This window comes from Saimiri boliviensis, chromosome 4 (assembly GCF_048565385.1).
Source record: "Saimiri boliviensis isolate mSaiBol1 chromosome 4, mSaiBol1.pri, whole genome shotgun sequence".
Classification (NCBI taxonomy): domain Eukaryota; kingdom Metazoa; phylum Chordata; class Mammalia; order Primates; family Cebidae; genus Saimiri; species Saimiri boliviensis.
The window spans coordinates 96,183,692-96,203,800 of NC_133452.1; the positions used below are offsets into that span (position 1 = coordinate 96,183,692).

Consider the following 20,109-nt stretch of genomic DNA (forward strand, 5'->3'; position numbering starts at 1 on the left):
GCGTAAAAAGGATGAAAACTCCCGAAACCAGAACACCTCTCCTCCTAAAAGTGATCACAACTCCTCACCAGCAAGGGAACCAGACCGGATGGAGAAGGAGGGTGATGAAATGACAGAATCAGACTTCAGAAGATGGGTAGTAAGAAACTACAATGAGCTAAAAGAACATGTTCTAACCCATCGCAAAGAAAATAGGAACCTTGAAAAAAGATTGGACGAACTGCTGACGAGAATGGACAGCATAGAGAGGAGAATAAGTGAATTGATGGAGCTGAAAAACGCAACACGAGAACTTCGTGAAGCATGCACAAGCTTCAACAGCCGAACTGACCAAGCAAAAGAAAGGATATCAGAGGTCGAAGACCAACTCAATGAAATAAAAAGAGAAGGCAAGAACAGAGAAAAAAGCGCAAAAAGGAATGAACAAAATCTTCAAGAAATGTGGGACTATGTGAAAAGACCTAATCTACGTCTGATAGGTGTATCTGAATGTGATGAAGAGAATGAATCCAAGCTGGAAAATACTCTTCAGGATATTATCCAGGAAAACTTCCCCAACCTAGCAAGGCAGACCAATATTCAAATCCAGGAAATACAGAGAACACCACAGAGATATTCCTCAAGAAGAGCAACCCCAAGGCACATAATCGTCAGATTCACCAGGGTTGAAATGAAAGAGAAAATGCTAAGGGCAGCCAGAGAGAAAGGTCGGGTTACCCACAAAGGGAAGCCCATTAGACTCACAGCAGATCTCAGCAGAAACCCTACAAGCCAGAAGAGACTGGGGGCCAATATTCAACATCCTTAAAGAAAAGAACTTTCAACCCAGAATCTCCTATCCAGCCAAACTCAGCTTCATAAGTGAAGGAAAAATAAAATCCTTTGTGAACAAGCAAGCACTCAGAGATTTCATCACCACCAAACCTGCTCTACAAGAACTCCTGAAAGAGGCTCTACACACATAAAGGAAAAACCAGTACCAGCCACTCCAAAAACACACCAAATGGTAAAAAAGCAGCAACACAATCAAGAATCTGCATCAACTAACCAACAAAACAGCCAGGTAGCATCAAAATGACAGCATCAAATTCACACATAACAATACTATCCCTAAATGTCAATGGACTAAATGCCCCAATCAAAAGACACAGACTGGCAAATTGGATAAAAAGCCAAAACCCATCAGTGTGCTGCATCCAGGAAACCCATCTTACATGCAAGGATACACAAAGGCTCAAAATAAAGGGATGGAGGAAGATCTACCAAGCAAATGGAGAGCAAAAAAAGGCAGGAGTTGCAATTCTCATCTCTGATAAAATAGACTTTAAAGCAACAAAGATCAAAAGAGACAAAGAAGGACATTACATAATGGTAAAAGGATCACTGCAACAAGAAGAGCTAACGATCCTAAATATATATGCACCCAATACAGGAGCACCCAGATACATAAGGCAAGTTCTTAATGACTTACAAAGAGACTTAGACTCCCACACAATAATAGTGGGAGACTTTAACACCCCATTGTCAATATTAGACAGATCAACCAGACAGAAAATCAACAAGGATATCCAGGACCTGAACACAGACCTGGAACGAGCAAACCTAATAGACATTTACAGAACTCTCCACCCCAAATCCACAGAATATACATTCTTCTCAGCACCACATCACACCTACTCTAAAATTGACCACATAATTGGCAATAAATCACTCCTCAGCAAATGCAAAAGAACAGAAATCATAACAAACAGTCTCTCAGACCACAGTGCAATCGAGTTAGAACTCAGAATGCAGAAACTAACTCAGAACCGCACAGCGTCATGGAAACTGAACAACTTGCTCTTGAATGTTGACTGGATAAACAATGAAATGAAGGCAGAAATAAAGATGTTCTTCGAAACCAATGAGAACGAAGACACAACATACCAGAATCTCTGGGACACATTTTAAGCAGTCTCTAGAGGAAAATATATAGCAATGAGTGCCCACATGAGAAGAAAGGAGAGATCTAAAATTGACACCCTATCATCAAAATTGAAAGAGCTAGAGGAGCAAGATCAAAAAAACTCAAAACCTAGCAGAAGACAGGAAATAACTAAGATCAGAGCAGAACTGAAGGAAATAGAGACACAAAAAACTCTTCAAAAAATCAATAAATCCAGGAGCTGCTTCTTTGAAAAGATCAACAAAATAGACAGACCACTAGCCAGATTAATAAAAAAGAAAAGAGAGAATAACCAAATTGATGCAATAAAAAACGATAAAGGGGATATCACCACAGATTCCACAGAAATCCAAACCATCATCAGAGATTATTACAAACAACTCTATGCACATAAACTAGTAAACCTGGAAGAAATGGATAAATTCCTGGACACCTGCAACCTCCCAAGCCTAAACCTGGAAGAAGCCGAAACCCTGAATAGACCAATAACATGGTCTGAAGTCGAGGCAGCAATAAAGAGCCTACCACCCAAAAAAAGCCCAGGTCCAGATGGGTTCACAGCTGAATTCTACCAGACATACAAGGAGGAGCTGATACCATTCCTTCTGAAACTATTCCAGACAATCCAAAAAGAGGGAATCCTTCCCAAATCATTTTACGAGACAAACATCATCCTGATACCAAAACCCGGCAGAGACTCAACAAGAAAAGAAAATTTCAGGCCAATATCCATGATGAACATAGATGCAAAAATCTTCAATAAAATACTGGCAAACCGATTGCAACAGCATATCAAAAAGCTCATCCACCATGATCAAGTAGGATTCATCCCGGGGATGTAAGTCTGGTTCAACATACGCAAGTCCATAAACGTAATTCACCACATAAACAGAACCAAAGACAAAAACCACATGATTATCTCGATTGATGCAGAGAAGGCTTTTGACAAAATTCAACAACCCTTTATGCTAAAAACCCTCAATAAACTAGGTATTGACGGAACGTATCTCAAAACAATAAAAGCTATTTACGACAAACCAACAGCCAATATCATACTGAATGGGCAAAAACTGGAAGCATTCCCTTTGAAATCTGGCACTAGACAAGGATGCCCTCTCTCACCACTCATATTCAATATAGTACTGGAAGTTCTAGCCAGAGCAATCAGGCAAGAAAAAGAAATAAAGGGTATCCAAATTGGAAAGGAGGAAATCAAATTGTCTCTATTTGCAGATGACATGATTGTATATCTGGAAGACCCCATCATCTCAGCCCAAAATCTCCTGAAACTGATAAACAACTTCAGCAAAGTCTCAGGATACAAAATCAACGTGCAAAAATCACAAGCATTCCTATACACCAGTAATAGACTTCAAGAGAGCCAAATCAAGAACGAACTGCCATTCACAATTGCTACAAAGAGAATAAAGTACCTAGGAATACAACTAACAAGGAACGTAAAGGACCTCTTCAAGGAGAACTACAAGCCATTGCTCAACGAAATAAGAGAGGATACAAACAGATGGAGAAACATTCCATGTTCATGGTTAGGAAGAATCAACATCGTGAAAATGGCCATACTGCCCAAAGTAACTTACAGATTCAATGCTATTCCCATCAAGCTACCAATGACCTTCTTCACAGAACTGGAAGAAAACACCTTAAACTTCATATGGAACCAAAAGAGAGCCCGCATAGCCAAGTCAATTCTAAGCAAAAAGAACAAAGCAGGAGGCATCACACTACCGGACTTCAAACTATACTACAAGGCTACAGTAATCAAAACAGCATGGTACTGGTACCAAAACAGAGATATAGACCAATGGAACAGAACAGAGGCCTCACAGGAAATACAACATACCCACAATCATCTGATCTTCGACAAACCTGACAAAAACAAGCAATGGGGAAAGGACTCCCTGTTTAATAAATGGTGTTGGGAAAACTGGCTAGCCATGTGCAGAAAGCAGAAACAGGACCCCTTCCTGACACCTTACACCAAAATTAACTCCAGATGGATTAAAGACTTAAACATCAGACCTAATACCATAAAAACCTTAGAAGAAAATCTAGGCAAAACCATTCAGGACATAGGTGTAGGCAAGGACTTCATGACCAAAACGCCAAAAGCAATGGCAACAAAAGCCAAAATAGACAAATGGGACCTAATCAAACTCCACAGCTTCTGCACGGCAAAAGAAACAGTCAGTAGAGTGAATCGGCAACCAACAGAATGGGAAAAAATTTTTGCAGTCTACCCATCTGACAAGGGGCTGATATCCAGAATTTACAAAGAACTAAAGCAGATCTACAAGAAAAAAACAAACAAGCCTATTCAAAAATGGGCGAAGGATATGAACAGATACTTTACAAAAGAAGACATACGGGAGGTCAACAAACATATGAAAAAATGCTCATCATCACTGGTCATCAGAGAAATGCAAATCAAAACCACATTGAGATACCATCTCACACCAGTTAGAATGGCGATCATTAAAAAATCGGGAAACAACAGATGCTGGAGAGGATGTGGAGAAATAGGAACACTTTTACACTGTTGGTGGGAATGTAAATTAATTCAACCATTGTGGAAGACAGTGTGGCGATTCCTCAAGGACCTAAAAATAGAAATCCCATTTGACCCAGCAATCCCATTACTGGGTATATATCCAAAGGATTATAAATCATTCTACTACAAGGACACGTGCACACGAATGTTCATTGCAGCACTGTTTACAATAGCAAAGACCTGGAACCAACCCAAATGCCCAACGATGATAGACTGGATAGGGAAAATGTGGTACATATACACCATGGAATATTATGCAGCCATCAAAAACGATGAGTTCACGTCCTTTATAGGGACATGGATGAACCTGGAAACCATCATTCTCAGCAAACTGACACAAGAGCAGAAAATCAAACACCGTATATTCTCGCTCATAGGCGGGTGTTGAACAATGGACACAGGGAGGGGAGCACTACACACTGGGGTCTGTTGGGGGGAAATGGGGGAGGGGTGGGGGGTGGGGAGGTGGGAAGAGATAGCATGGGGAGAAATGACAGATACAGGTGAGGGGACGGAAGGCAGCAAAGCACACTGCCATGTGTGTACCTATGCAACAATCTTGCATGTTCATCACATGTACCCCAAAACCTAAAATGCAATAAAAAAAAAAAGGAAAAAAAAAAAAAAGCAAAAAAGTCTACTAATTGGAATTAATGCTTCTGATACAAATTTGTCTTCCTTGTCCATAGTACTTATGTCCAAACCTCATTTGTACATTTGTAGATTTACAAAATATTTAACTTACATGACATCATGGTTATCCATACAGCATTAATTCTGACCAAGAAAATGTTTCTTATGTGCATTTTATAAATTAGCAAATAAAATTTCAAATTAATCAGAAAAAAAAAAAACCAGTCTTATCTAATAGTTAGGCTTTTATGCCAAATTCATAATTTAAATACCTTTGGTTTTATAAAAACATGAATACAAATACATATAGAAATAGTATGAACATAAGCATCTATTTATATAAGTGTGTAAATGTATGTTTGCATAATAGTAGAAGGAGAGACGACACATGAGACTCAAGTCACAAAATTAGGGCTCAAGTTCCCCTTCTCCTGCTATCTGGCTTTATGACTTTCATCCTTTCAGCCTCTTTGGGCTTTAGTTGTATAATTTTAATTTATTCTCAGGTGCTACTTCACAATTTACTAAAATATATTTATTTTAGCAATGTTGTTTTAATTGTTTTCTTCTCTTGACATTTTATTTGTATTTTATTTTTCTATTAAACAGAACTAGACATCAGCTCAGAAGAGTACAATATAAGTAAACAGATAATCTAGGCACCATACAATACTGTGTAAAGATAAAGAATGCAATGGAAAGTTAAGAATGTTCAGTGGGATACATGCATGTGAGTACATGATACATGCAAAGGTCATTATTCATATGCCTACAGTGAGAAAAAGGTTGAACCTGCCTTAATCCTGGGGGGTGGGTAATACCGTCATCTACATTTCCTACATTTACTGTCCCAGCTTTTCTCATATCTCACCAGAAAATATATTAACCACACGTCTGTATGCAATGAAGATGCTAACTTATTAGGCTTTTTGTTATTTTTTTCCTGAGTTTATTGAGAGCTGTCTTGGTTTGTGACAGGAGATAGTAATCTGTCTGATTCATACTATAAAAGACAATATTGGGTTAAAGAATACCAATTTCCTACTTCAATTTAATCTGGAAAATGAGGTAAGGATGAGAGAAAGTAATAACACAACAGAAATATATATGTATATATAAAATGCTTTTGATTTAGAGCTGTAAAATAAGATAATCATGTTGTTCCTATTATTTCCATGACACATCTATTAATATTATGATATACTTGTGTTATTCATATCTTCTCTCTCCTTTCCACAGTCCATTTGTCTAGCATGTATCTTCTACAGCCATCAAACTATGGGATGATTCTCTTGCTTAGAGCTATAAGAACTTTCAGGTTACCCTAGTTTTCCTATGGGACCTGCAGCTCCTTCCAGAAATGTTTCTTGACAGCTCAAACTACATTGATTTATGCCTCCACACTTGTTGTCTAGAGTTTCTCATTTGACCTGCACAGCTGCTTCTATTATTGGTCACCTTTCCTTATGTGACCATTTCATCTTCCTCTTAGGAATCTGAGTTCCTTCAAGGAAGAAATTTTTTTGTGTCATCAGCCTTGCTCCCTCATTATGCCCAGCCTTTGGCCAAGCACTGAGCGTGGCATCATCTCCATAATTACTGCTCCCACCAGGTGGAAAAGACATAGTTGATCAGGATCAGCAAATAACCAAAGAACAAGAATAATAAATTGTCAGGTAGAAGCAAACTTTAAAAAGGAAAAAAAGGCTTTGAATTTTAATCCCTTGGTAAAACCAACAGCACTTCACATAAGAGGAATCAAACACTGCAAGTTGCCTATTTTCAATCCATTGAAGATACTGTTATCTTGTTTTTGAGAGACCTTCATTGGAAATCTTTTCCCCCTTGTTCTTTAAGTCCGCATCTATTCATGAAAGACTAACACAAGCATAGCTTTCCTCTGCAGACCCCCAAACATTTAAAACTCTCCCATGAATTATTTACATGGCAGCTCCAATCAGCAACATACCTGACAGACTCCCCAGCTGAAATGAAAGTTCACTGTGTAAAGGTGCCCAGGGAGGCTGGCCGCCTCCCACTGTGAGGTTATAGACAGAACTAAGTCAGCACACATTATGTGTCAGCGCCGACATCAGAAGGAATCAAATCCTTTGATCTCGGACCTCCACAGGAAGCTTAGATCTCAGACAAATTAGATAAAAAATGAATTTACAGCAGATACGTGTCCTAAGGCATTCGGCTGAATGTTTGGGTTTTAGGGAAGGAAGGATAGTGAGTATCAAAACATATGAATTGGCATGCCTCCCTTCCACCTCTGCCTTGTTGATGAGTCCCAATTAAAAAGAAAAGATGGGATTTTAAACTATTCCTCATGCCTCTTAGAATCCCACTGGTGGATTTGATAAAGTTTTAGGGAAAATGGGGTGCAATATGGAAAACATATATCTCTTCTCTACAGAAAGGAAGACTCGTTGATTCTGGGTTCTTCCAGATCCACCCATAGTCAGCTACAGCTTTTCCAGCTATCTTTAGCCTCTTTCAACTTCCATGACTTTCTTAAGCAGCACATACGCACTGTGCCTATGACTTCTAAAATTTGTGTGGGTACCAGTCACTGGCTTCTTTCGCAATGAGCTTATGAACAATGAATCTCCCCACTCTCTCTCTACCTACCTCCTACCCCTTATCTATATTTTTTAGCCTAGTTCTAGGTGCAACATTCAGTGTTGGATGATCTGGAATCAGTATAGAAAGCCCAATATAATTGCCTGGACCTTTGAACCTAAACAGGATCTGAAGCAGAGGGATGAACAACTGATCAACCAACAAGAATTTCTCATTTGTCAGTAAGAAGGAATAGTCCTGTCCACATATTAGGGAATGTATATGCCATAGTTAAATACTAATGTTTCTGTCTTGTGTAGAGAATTTGTTCCTTTAAGTAAAAAAAATTATTTCTTTTTAATAAGCAATACATGACAAATGAGGAGGCATAAAAAATAGAGAAAAATAAAAAGGAAAAATGCCTGTAGTCCCACATTATATCATAAGTAATCTGCATTTTATTGTTCTTCTGATACTCTAGAAATTGATGTGTTTTAGTAAACCTAATTTAACTCATTAATCCATATGGAACTTCGTTATATTTTATAAAATGCGAATCTAGGCTGATAAATGTTTTAAATAGTCAAGTTTACTAAACCTTTTATAAACTGTTTTCCTTTATATTTACTTTTATTTTCTTGTATTATATATTTCATTTCTGTATCTAACATCCATCCCTGTAACTATGTATGATAACTATATCTACCTAATCAGGGCTATTTCCAATAATGTGCCCATATATTCTTATAACAGAATCATATTAACTTAAGAATAGTGGCATAAATATTATTTCCCTGGTAGGGCTACCCATTTCCACAACCATAAAATCTATTTATTTAAAAAAATAGACAGGTTCACAGCCGAATTCTGCCAGATGTACAAAGAGGAGCTGGTACCATTTCTTTTGAAACTATTTCAAACAATACAAAAAGAGGGAATCCTCCTTAACTCACTTTATGAGACCAACATCATCCTGATACCAGACCTGGCAGAGACACAACTAAAAAAGAAAACTTCAGGCCAATATCCATGATGAACATTGATGAAAATGTCTTCAATAAAATACTGGCAAACTAAATGCAAGAGCACATCAAAAAGCTTATCCATCACACTTAAGTAGGTTTCAGACCAAGGATGCAAGGCTGGTTCAACATCTGCAAATCTGTAAACATAATCCATCACATAAACAGAACCAAGACAAAAACCGCATGATTATCTCAATAGATGCAGAGAAGGCCTTCAACAAAATTCAACATTGCTTTATGCTAAAAACTCTCAATGAACTAGGTTATCAATGGAATATATTTCAAAATAATAAAATCTATTTATGACAAATCCACAACCAATATCATACTGAATGGGCAAAAACTGGAAGCATTCTCTTTGAAAACTGGCACTAGACAAGGATGCCCTCTCTCACCACTCCTATTTAATATAGTATTGGAAGTTCTAGCCAGAGCAATCAGCCAAGAAAAAGAAATAAAGGATATTCAATTAGGAAAAGAGGAAGTCAAATTGTCTTTAATTGCAGATGACATAATCGCATATTTAGAAGACCCCATTGTCTCAGCCCGAAACCTTCTCAACCTGATAAGCAGCTTCAGCAGTCTCAGGATACAAAATCAATGTGCAGAAATTACAAGCATTCCTATACACTAACAGCAGACAGCCAAATCATGAGTGAACTCCCATTCACAACTGCTGCAAAGGGAATAAAATACCTAGGAATACAACTAACAAAGGAGGTAAAATATCTCTTCAAGGAGAACTACAAACCACTGCTCAAGGAAATAAGAGAGGACACAAACAGATGGAAAAAATGTTCCATGTTTCTTGGTTAGGAAGCATCAGTATCATGAAAATGGCCATACTGCCCAAAGTTATTTATAGATTCAAAGCTGCCCCATCAAGCTACCATTGACCTTTTTCACAGAACTGGAAAAAACCACCTTAAACTTCATATGGAACCAAAAGAGAGCCTGCATAGCCAAGACAATCCTAAGCAAAAAGAATAGAGCTGGAGGCATCATGCTACCTGACTTCAAACTATACTAGAAAACTATGGTAATCAAAACAGCATGGTACTGGTACCAAAACAGAGATATAGACCAATGGAACAGAACAGAGGCCTCAGAAGCAACATCACATATCTATAACCATCTGATCTTTGACAAACTGGACAAAAACAAGGAACACAAAAAGGATTCCCTATTTAATAAATGGTGTTGGGAAAACTGGCTAGCCATGTGCAGGAAGCTGAAACTGGACCCCTTTCTTATTCCTTATACAAAAATTAACTGCAGATGAATTAAAGATTTAAACATAAGAACTAACACCATAAAAACCCTAGAAGAAAACCTAGGCAACACCATTCAGGACATAGGCACAGGCAAGGACTTCATGACTAAAACACCAAAAGCGATGGCAACAAAAGCCAAACTAAACAAATGGGATCTAATTAAACTTAAGAGTTTCTGCACAGAAAAAAAAATCATTAGAGTGAGCTGGCAACCAACAGAATGGGGAAAAAAATTTGCAAACTACCAATCTGACAAAGGGCTAATATCCAGAATCTACAAAGAACTAAAGCAGATGTACAAGAAAAAAACAAACCCACTGAAAAGGGGGTGAAGCATATGAACAGACACTTTTCAAAAGAAGACATTTATGCACCCAACATATAAAACAATGCTTATAATCACTGGTCATTAGGGAAATGCAAATCAAAACCACATTCAGATACCATCTCACACCAGTTATTATGGCGATCATTAAAAAATCAGATCCTGGAGAGGATGTGGAGAAAAAGGAACGCTGTCGGTGGGATTATCAATTACTTCGACCATTATGGAAGACAGTGTGGCAATTCTTCAATGATCTATAAATAGAAATTCCATTTGACCCAGCAATCCCATTACTGGGGATATACTCAAAGGATTATAAATTGTTCTATTATAAAGATATGCACACGTATGTTCGTTATGGCACTGTATACAATAGCAAAGACCTAGAACGCACCCAAATGCCTATCAATGATAGACTGGACAAAGAAAATGTGGGACATATACACCATGGAATACTATACAGCCATAAAAAACAAGTTCGTGTCCTTTGTAGGGACATGGATGAATCTGGAAACCATCATTCTCAGCAAACTGACACAAGAACAGAAAACCAAACACTGCATGTTTTCACTCATAGGTGGATGATGGACAATTAGAACACATGGGCACAGGGAGGGGAACATCTCACACTGGAGTAGATTAGAAAGTGGGGGGTCCAGGGGAGGGGAGGGACAGTTGGGGGCAGGAGGGTTGGGGAGGGATAATACCAGGAGAAATTGCTGATGTAGTTGAAGTGGGGACAGAGACAGCAAACTACCACAGCATATGTGTACCTATGCAACAATCCTGCAGGATGAGCACACGTACCCCAGAGCTTAAAGTACAATTAAAAAAAAATTGACTTTGTATCATTAACCTATATTTTCTGATGAACTTTGGAATCCATCTTATGCCATTCAATATTGCAAAGAATGATTGGAATTGCATTAATCCCATTTACTTGAGAATAACTGAGGTACTTGGAATAATAGTCAATCAATTAGATTAGGAAACATTCCAATTAGGAAACATTATAATTCTCTATGTATTCAAGTCTTCTCTTTATGCTATTTAATAAAATATAGTTTATTTTTATACAGGTTCAACATAACACTGGTTAAAACTTTTTTCAAGGCAGTATATCTTTTGGTCTTGATTGTACATTTTTTTCAACTATTTACCATTGACCTATATATTTTTTGGACTGACATTATATTTGAGTAAGTTATTCAAAATATTTTTAAATCATGATAGTTAAAGGTTGCATCTTTTAAGTTATCCTTTAAAAAGTATATAATCTGCCAATAACTTCCAACACTGTCCTCTTAACTTGTTTTATTTTTATTTTTATTTTTTGAGATGGAGTATCACTCTGTCACCCAGGCTGGAGTGCAGTGGCATGATCTTGGCTCACTGCAACCTCCACCTTTTGGGTTCAAGCAATTCTCCAGCCTCAGCTTCCCAAGTAGCTGGGACTACAGGCACATGTCACTGGGGCCAGCTATTTTTTTTTTTCTTTTTTTTTACTTTAGGTTCTGGGGTACATGTGCAGGTCATGCAGAGTTGTTGCATAGGTGTATACATAACCAGGTGGTTTGCTGCCTCTATTCCCCCTTCATCTATATCTGGCATTTCTCCCCATGTTATCCCTCCCCACCCTCTCCACCACCCACTGTCCCTCCCCTAGCCACCCCAACTGCCCCCAGTATGTGATGCTTCTCTCCCTGAGTCCATGTGTTCTCATCCACCTATGAGTGAGAACATGCAGTGTTTGGTTTTCTGTTCTTGTGTCAGTTTGCTGAGAATGATGGTTTCTAGATTCATTCAAGTCCCTACAAAGGACACAAACTCATCATTTTTTATGGCTGCATAGTATTCCATGGTATATATGTGCCATATTTTCTTTGTCCAGTCTATCATTGATGGTCATTTGGGTGGGTTCCAGGTCTTTGCTATTGTACACAGGACCACAGTGAAATACGTGTGTATATGTCTTTATAATAGAATGATTTATAGTCCTTTTGGTATATACCCAGTAATGAGATTGCTAGATCAAATGGAATTTCTATTTCTAGATCCTTGAGGAATTGCCACACTGTCTTCCACAATGGTTGAACTAATTTATACTCCCACCAACTGTGTAAGAGTGTTCCTATTCTCCACATCCTCTCTAGCATCTGCTGTCTCCCAATTTTTTAATGATTGCCATTCTAACTGGCATGAAATGATACCTTAATGTGGTTTTGATTTGCATTTCTCTAATGACCAGTGATAACGAGCATTTTTTCATATGTTTGTAGGCCTCATATATGTCTTTTTTATATTTTTAGTAGAGACAGGGTTTCACCATGTTAGGCCAGGCTGGTCTTGAACTCCTGCCCTTAGGAGATCCATCCACTTTGGACTCCCAAAGTGCTGGGATTACAGGTGTGAGCCACTACACCTGGCCACTTTGTTTTATATACGCTGTGTTTCTTAGGATTCCAAAATATATGTTATAAAATTATGGTAAGAATGAGTTAAGTATTTTTTCCATATTTGAATATGAATTCCTCCAATATTCCATTATTAACTATGATATTAGATCTTGCTTAAAAACAGAATTGGAACTCTTCATCCTTTAAAAAGATTTTTTTTGAGAGGCTAGGGTTTTATTATGTTGTCCAGGTTGGAGTGCAGTAGATATTCGACAGGCACAATCATAGTTCACCGCAGCCTCAAACTCTTAGGCTCATAAAGTCCTTCTACCTTAGCCTCCTGAATAGTTGGAAGTACAGGTGTATACCAACATACAAGGCTCTCAGTGGGCATACTGTTATTCCTGATTAATTTTTAAAATTTTCCTGTGGGACAACTACTATATTTTATTCATGTCTTAAAGGAGAAAATGTTCATTTTTTTTTATTATATGACATGGACATGTTATTTATTCATAATTTTAATACATAGTTTTTCTTTCCTGAGCACTTAAGACAATTTCTAGTTCTCAGCTCCTTTGCTTCCAAATGAAGCTATCTCTGTCCTCCCCTCTCCTTGTCATCCTTATACATTTGTATTAATAGAAGGTAAAGTGACAGTCCTTTATATTTTACATTTACAAAATGCACCATATACAGTCGATGTATCTCTAAGGTGGTAGAGATAAGAAATCTTTGAAGTAGATGTTCATAGTCACATGTGCATAATAGCCAGTTTTTTTTTTACACATCACTTTTCCATTTCCAACATTTGATGCATGGATTCCATAAAGAAAAGTGGTTGTCAACAAAGATTAGTCCATAATTTGGATAAAGCAATACTCAGGTCATCAGCAGCTGTGGCTATCCTGCGAACACAAAGGTGGTGGCAAGAAAACTGGAAGAGGAAGCTAAAGTAACCAGCAGAAAGCATTATCTGGAAGCATGAAGTCATACTTTGAGAACTATTATGAACCCCCAAAAACGAGCATTCATCATCCTGTTGCACAGTTAGTGAACCTGGATAAAATTTCTATTAACACATTTCTTTTAGAAGAGGGGCAGGGGTGGGTCTTTTTTTTCCCAGCAATTGTAATAACTACTGGAATCCAAGGGTCTCTGGAAAATAAAATGGAAAGAAAGGGACTCATTTCATCAGGTCTTCATCATTCACTCAGTAATAGTTATCGGTGATATAATATCCTAAATCTCTGTGGTAACAGTGGTATTGGGATCATAAAAGATACAGAATTTATACCAAAGGATGTGGATAAGATGAACACAAATAATTATATTACATATAAAAGGTATTAAACAAGAAAGTGAGAAGTATTATAAAAGTTGAGAGAAGGGAACTACTCCTTCTAGATAGGAAATTTGAAAAAAAGAAAAAGTATATGATACAGACTGGAATCAGTAGGAGTGTATTAGTCCATTTTCACACTGCTGATAAAGACATACCCAAGCCTAGTTTAAAAAGAAAGAGGTTTAATTGGACTCACAGTTCCACGTGGCTGGGGAAGCCTCACAATCATGGTGGAAGGCAAGGAGGTGCAAGTCATATCTTACTTGGATGGCGGCAGGCAAAGAGAAAACGTGTGGGGAAACTCCCATTTTTAAAACTATAAGACTCATTCACTGTCACAAGAACGTTGCAGGAAAGACCAGCCCCAAAATTCAATCACCTCCCACTGGGCCCTTCCCATGACATATGGGAATTATGGGAGTTACAATTAAAGATGAGATTTGAGTGAGGCCACCGCCAAACTGTAGCAGCAAGACTTTGGTATGTGGATGCTTTAGAGAAGGACATTTTGATGTGAGGAAGCCTATGTTGTACATAGGAAATATTGTCTTGAAGGGAAAAGAGATAGGCATGAAGGAGTAGACACCTGTAAGGAGTGTATAAAGTAGAACTGAACTGAAGATATACCTGTGAAATGAAGTGTAGAGGAGGAGATAGAAAAAAACAGACACTGGAGAGAAAAAATCTATAAAACTTGACAAGCCAGAGGACAGGCTGGTAAAGGGAGAACTAGGAGTTAAAGATAACTCTGTCTTTTCTAGAAGATTCAGGGGCTACTAACCAATTTAGGGGAACAAGGACACAGGTGAGAAGGTGTGAAACAAAACTGAGTTCTGACAGAGCAAAGCAGGACTCTTTTCCTGGCATTTCTACAAACCTGAGTTTATATAAACTGGACAACTAAGCCCTTTGCAAATGGGATTTGAAACAGTGTGATATGATTTATGAATTCGAGAGCTAAATGTGTAACTTAGGACAATGGTATTCTTTATCTCCTTTAGCATTCTCTCCCATATTTAAATTGTTAAATACACACTGTTGTGACTGCCTTATACTTAATTGTGTATTGCCTGGGATTGGTCTCTAATTTTCCCCAAAATATTACTCTTGTATCCTAACCACATTGAAAATTCATAAAGGACAGAGGACTAGAGATCATCTCTTTATAACAATACAGAAGGAGCCTTATAAGATACTAAATAAACATCAGAAGATAAATCTATCCTTATTTAATATTTACTGGGAGATAAAGCCCTCAGCCTCCCAAAGTTCTGGGATTACAGGTGTGAGCCACTGCATTGGGCCCAGATTGATATTTCAATACATTTATACAATGTATAATGATCAAATCAGACTAGTGAGCATGTTCATCACCTAAAACATTTATCATTTATTTGTGTTATAAACATTCTGGAAAAAATGCAGCTCAATTACTGCTCAAAGCTTGAGCAGGTTTTAACAGGTGAAAAAAAATCATCCAACCAGAAGAGACTGCAAGTAAATGAGTGGAGATGTTAGACTAATCCTGAGATGGTGAGTTGGTTTGGTGAGGGTAAGCAAAGGCAAAAGGGTGAAACTCGATATAAGGTTAGAAATATTGGAGAGTCAAGGTTTAGAGGGCTTTGAATCTTAAATAACATTTTCTAAACCAATAATAAGTAACACATAAATAGCACACATGGTATGCTTGAAATAGTTCTGTGTTCTTTATTGACATTAATTCACCTACTCTGTATAGTAACCAAAAGAATGGCCCTAAAGCAGTATTAAGGCCATGTTACTGATGAGGACACTGAAAGACACAGAGAGAAGTTAGTTCCTCTTACTTGAGGCCACAAAGTCTATCAACAGGGAGTCATATTTAAATCCAGTCTGTTGGACTTCTGGGTTCCATGCTCTATCACACTATCCTGATTCTCCAACTGACAATGAGAATTCATTAAATCTTATGAGTAGTAGAGTGACATGAGCAGATATGGATTTTAAAAGAGGGCTTAGATGGCTCTGGATATCAAAAACCCTGGCAACAGTAAAATAGGATGAATGTATACTTTACTCTTCTTCTCCCACGACAAATTTCTAGCACCCCAACTATATCCATGCAATTTTTGATAAAAGCTATAATGTGGTAAATTTACAATCTGAATCTATAGTAGTCATGCTCAGTTTCAGCAGTTCAATAATGGTAGGTGCTATGGTAGTGCTTTGGGAAGGCAAAGTGCTGAAGAAAGTGACAGCCAGTCACTTTATCTGCAAATGTTAAAAGCCTGAAAACACAGAGATAAAAGGGAAACTTAAGTGCCATGGCAATAATAGAATAAAACAAAATTTATTTAAAGCTACCAATAATTAGGTGTTTCACAGCTGGTAATAATTTCCAAATAGAAGGAGGAGATGCCTCATGATTTGTCTTCAAAACGATACTCTTCAGATTTGTACAAAGCTTAGCAGATAAGGAAACACATCTGCTGTGATCCCCAGAGGAGGATTCAGATAACACATCCTTCTATTTTTAATTTGGATGTCCTAATAAAATGGCCTCTTTGATGCTCCCCTCTCATCAATCTAAACTTTTCCACAGGAGCCCTGTCCCTGTCTCATTCCTAATAATTTATTAATCAGCCACCACATAAAAAAAAGTTCCTTAATAAAACAGTCAGGCACTGTGGACTGCTTAGTGTAGTTAATTTAAGTGGGCCACTGAGAGTCACATAGATTGCCCTATGAGATTAAGGGAGAGATTAGCACCACTCCTGTCATTCACTGGAGACAGCAGCTGCGTATGAAGAGCTATTCAGATGGCAGCATTCAAACATCTGTCCTGAGTTTACATGCAATAATATGGACAAGAGGCTTCTAAAAACCAAAATTAGAATAATCTTAGATGGAATCTTGAAATAATCCCTGTCCCCTTCTCTCTTTCTCTATTTTGTTCAATACCATTCCCATGTACACCCGATGCCCTCTACCATTTTTTGGTGCAGGTCTAGGAGCCAAAATGTGGCTAATATGTTGGGAAAATTAAACAAACAAACAAACAAAACAAAACACATCTTTGTTTCTTTTATGGAAAAATATACAAACTGATAAACACACATGCTCATGCATGCACACACACACACGCACGCGCACATATAACACACACATGCAAGATCTCACTTAGCTACTTAGAGGCAGAATAACATTGGACTGCTATTATTTTTTGCTTAAACACACATTCAGAACCATTAAGATTGGTATGCCTTTTCAAGTAGAAAATGTGATAATTGACTCTTTAGAGTACACATTTTAAAATGTTTCAGACCCATGGAAATTATATGAATATTTTTCATGTATTGTACTCACATTTGGCAAAGCCATCTTGTACTCTGCCTAGTCTTCCTATTTGCAGCATCCTTTGTAGGACGAGAGCAAAGCATTCGTCCCAGGCAAATGCTTATCTTTTCTCTGTTTAGCACTAATTCTAACGGCAATTTAACAATATAACAAGTAATATCTTCTGGCATAACACATCATGTTGGCAAATCATACATTTTGCTAAAAGCGCAACTGAACAAAAGCACAGCTTAACAAAGCTGACTCATTTGTCAACGGTTCTGTACTCAATCTAATTTGCATAGTTGGCATTTGGCAACTGTACTCTTCTTTCCCAAATTCATAATGTTGCCAAATTGGCAGCTTTGCCATAGCTAAAGGAAAGATTATATGCCTATATTCTGGTTTCCCCTTTCCTCTGTGTAATGAACTCAAATGTTAAACCAATAATCTTCTACTAAATATATATATATATATATATATATATATATATATATATATATATAAATGTCAATTCAAATAATTGATGAACAGCTGAATGAATCAGCCAGACCTGTGTATTTTTCTGCTGCAGTATAATTTCCTAGAAGGTAAGTAACAAAGACTAAGAAGGGTCTATGAACTAAATTGCTTCAGAAACAGAACTGAAGGAGAAGGAGGCTTAGTCCAACCACAGTGGGTCTCTCCTGTGAGGATCATCTCCATCCTCTGAGCTTACCTTCTCCCACCACAGTGTCTTCTTTTTTGGTCCCTTGTGATTCTTGGCATTTGGATGAGATGTGGATATGATTATTTTGATTACTAGTCTGGGATTCGGGAATCTCTTCAGGTTTAATTTCTGTATTAACAGAAAAAAGAAGGAGTTTTTTTGTTCAGATAAAAAGAACATTTTTATTTGTAATTAGGACCATCAACATTTAGGTGTTTCCCTTGTATGTACCCTTGTCCCATAATTATCATATACGCAACAGAAAGCACATAACATACTCAGAGTTCAAGAAATGATGGCATCAAATCCTATATACTGACCGTCAACTTTATGGTATAAAACTGTCCTGTCTGATACAAATAGCAGCCACCTGTGGCTACTCATCACTTAAAATGTTACTAGTTCAAATTGAGATGTATTATAAGTATAATGTACACATTCAGTTTTGAGAAAAATGTAAACTACTATAATTTTTTATATTCATTGCATGTTGAAATAATATTCTTGATATATTATATTAAATGGCTACTAAAAATTAATATGTGTCTTGCATTTGTGGCTCATGTTGCACTTCTGTTGGACAGAGCTGATTAGTTAATGACAGAATATTACTAACACTTTTTTAACCTTTAATTTTGAAATTAGTATTGGTTCACAGGCAGTTGCCAAGAAATATACACGGAGGATTCAAGCACCTTCACCCAGCCTTCTCCATTGCTAACAACCTGTGTAACTACAGTATATCAATACCAGGGAATTGAGACTGGTTCAAGCCACAGAACTCAAGATGAGGGGAGCTTTTAATTGAAGATTGTATATCTTCAGTCTATCCCTGGTTGAAGAGATACTTCATCTTCTATCATTTATTTAATAAATATATTAATATAAAATATATTTACATTCCTTATGTCAGACACTGTTCAAGGCTCTGGGAATACTAGGATGAATATAAAGGATCTGATGCCTGCCCTCATAGAGCTTTTATTCTAGTTTGGATGGCAGAGGATAAACAAATACATTTGTAATATAAAGCAAAATAATGCTATACTGTGGCATGAAAAGGAGATAGTTAAGGAGGATGAAGTACACCTTTTTTTCTTTTTCAAATTTTATTTTAGGTTCGGGAGTACATGTATAGGTTTGTTACAGGTAAATTGCACATCACCGAGATTTAGTGTACAAATGATTTCATCACCCAAATAGTGAGCACGGTATCCAATAGGTACTTTTTCAACCCTTACTCCTGTCTCACCTTCCCCAGTCAAGTAGGCTCTAGTGTCTATTGTTTCTCTCCTTATGCCAGTGTGTACTCATTATTTAGCTCCCATTTATAAGAGAGAACATCTAGTATTTGGTTTTCTGTTCCTTCATTAATTCACTTAGGTTAGTGGCCTCCAACAGCATCCATGTTGCTGCAAAAGATGTGATTTCATTCTTTTCATGGCTGCATACTATTCCATGGTATATACATATCACATTTTCTTTATCCAGTCCACTGTTGATGGGTATCTAGGCTGATTCCATGTCTTTGCTATTAAGAATAGTGCTGCAATAAACATACAAATGCATGTGTCTTTTTGGTAGAACGATTTATATTCTTTTGGGTATATGTCCAGTAGTGGGATTGCTGAGTTGAAAACCTCTGTTTTAAGTTATTTGAGAAATCTCCAAACTGCTTTGAATAGTGGCTGAACTAATTTACATTCCCACCAACAATGTATCAGCATTCCCTTTTCTCCACAACCTCTCCAGTATCTGTTATTGTTTTGACTTTTTAACGATAGCCATTCTGGCTGGTATGACATGGTATCTTATTGTATACCAGACTTCAAACTATACTACAATGGTAGAGTAATCAAAACAGAATGATACTGGCAAAAAAAAAAAAAAAAAAAATAGACACATAGACCAATGGGACAGGTTAGAGAACTCAGAAATGAAGCTGCACACATATAACCATCTGATCTTCAACAAAGCCAACAATAACAAGTGATGAGGAAAGTATTTT

The 20,109-nt window shown here is 37.3% G+C and overlaps 1 protein-coding gene across 7 annotated transcripts in view; it reads right to left on the bottom strand.

Moving 5' to 3' along the window:
• Nucleotides 1-20,109, bottom strand: part of PKHD1 (PKHD1 ciliary IPT domain containing fibrocystin/polyductin) — a 553,193-nt gene that overhangs the window by 56,479 nt on the left and 476,605 nt on the right. For all 7 annotated transcript variants that reach the window (XM_074397885.1, XM_074397887.1, XM_074397886.1 and 4 more), the window contains one exon: nucleotides 18,111-18,230. In XM_074397885.1, the coding sequence (XP_074253986.1) occupies nucleotides 18,111-18,230 (120 nt within the window). The remainder of the gene's footprint in view (nucleotides 1-18,110; nucleotides 18,231-20,109) is intronic.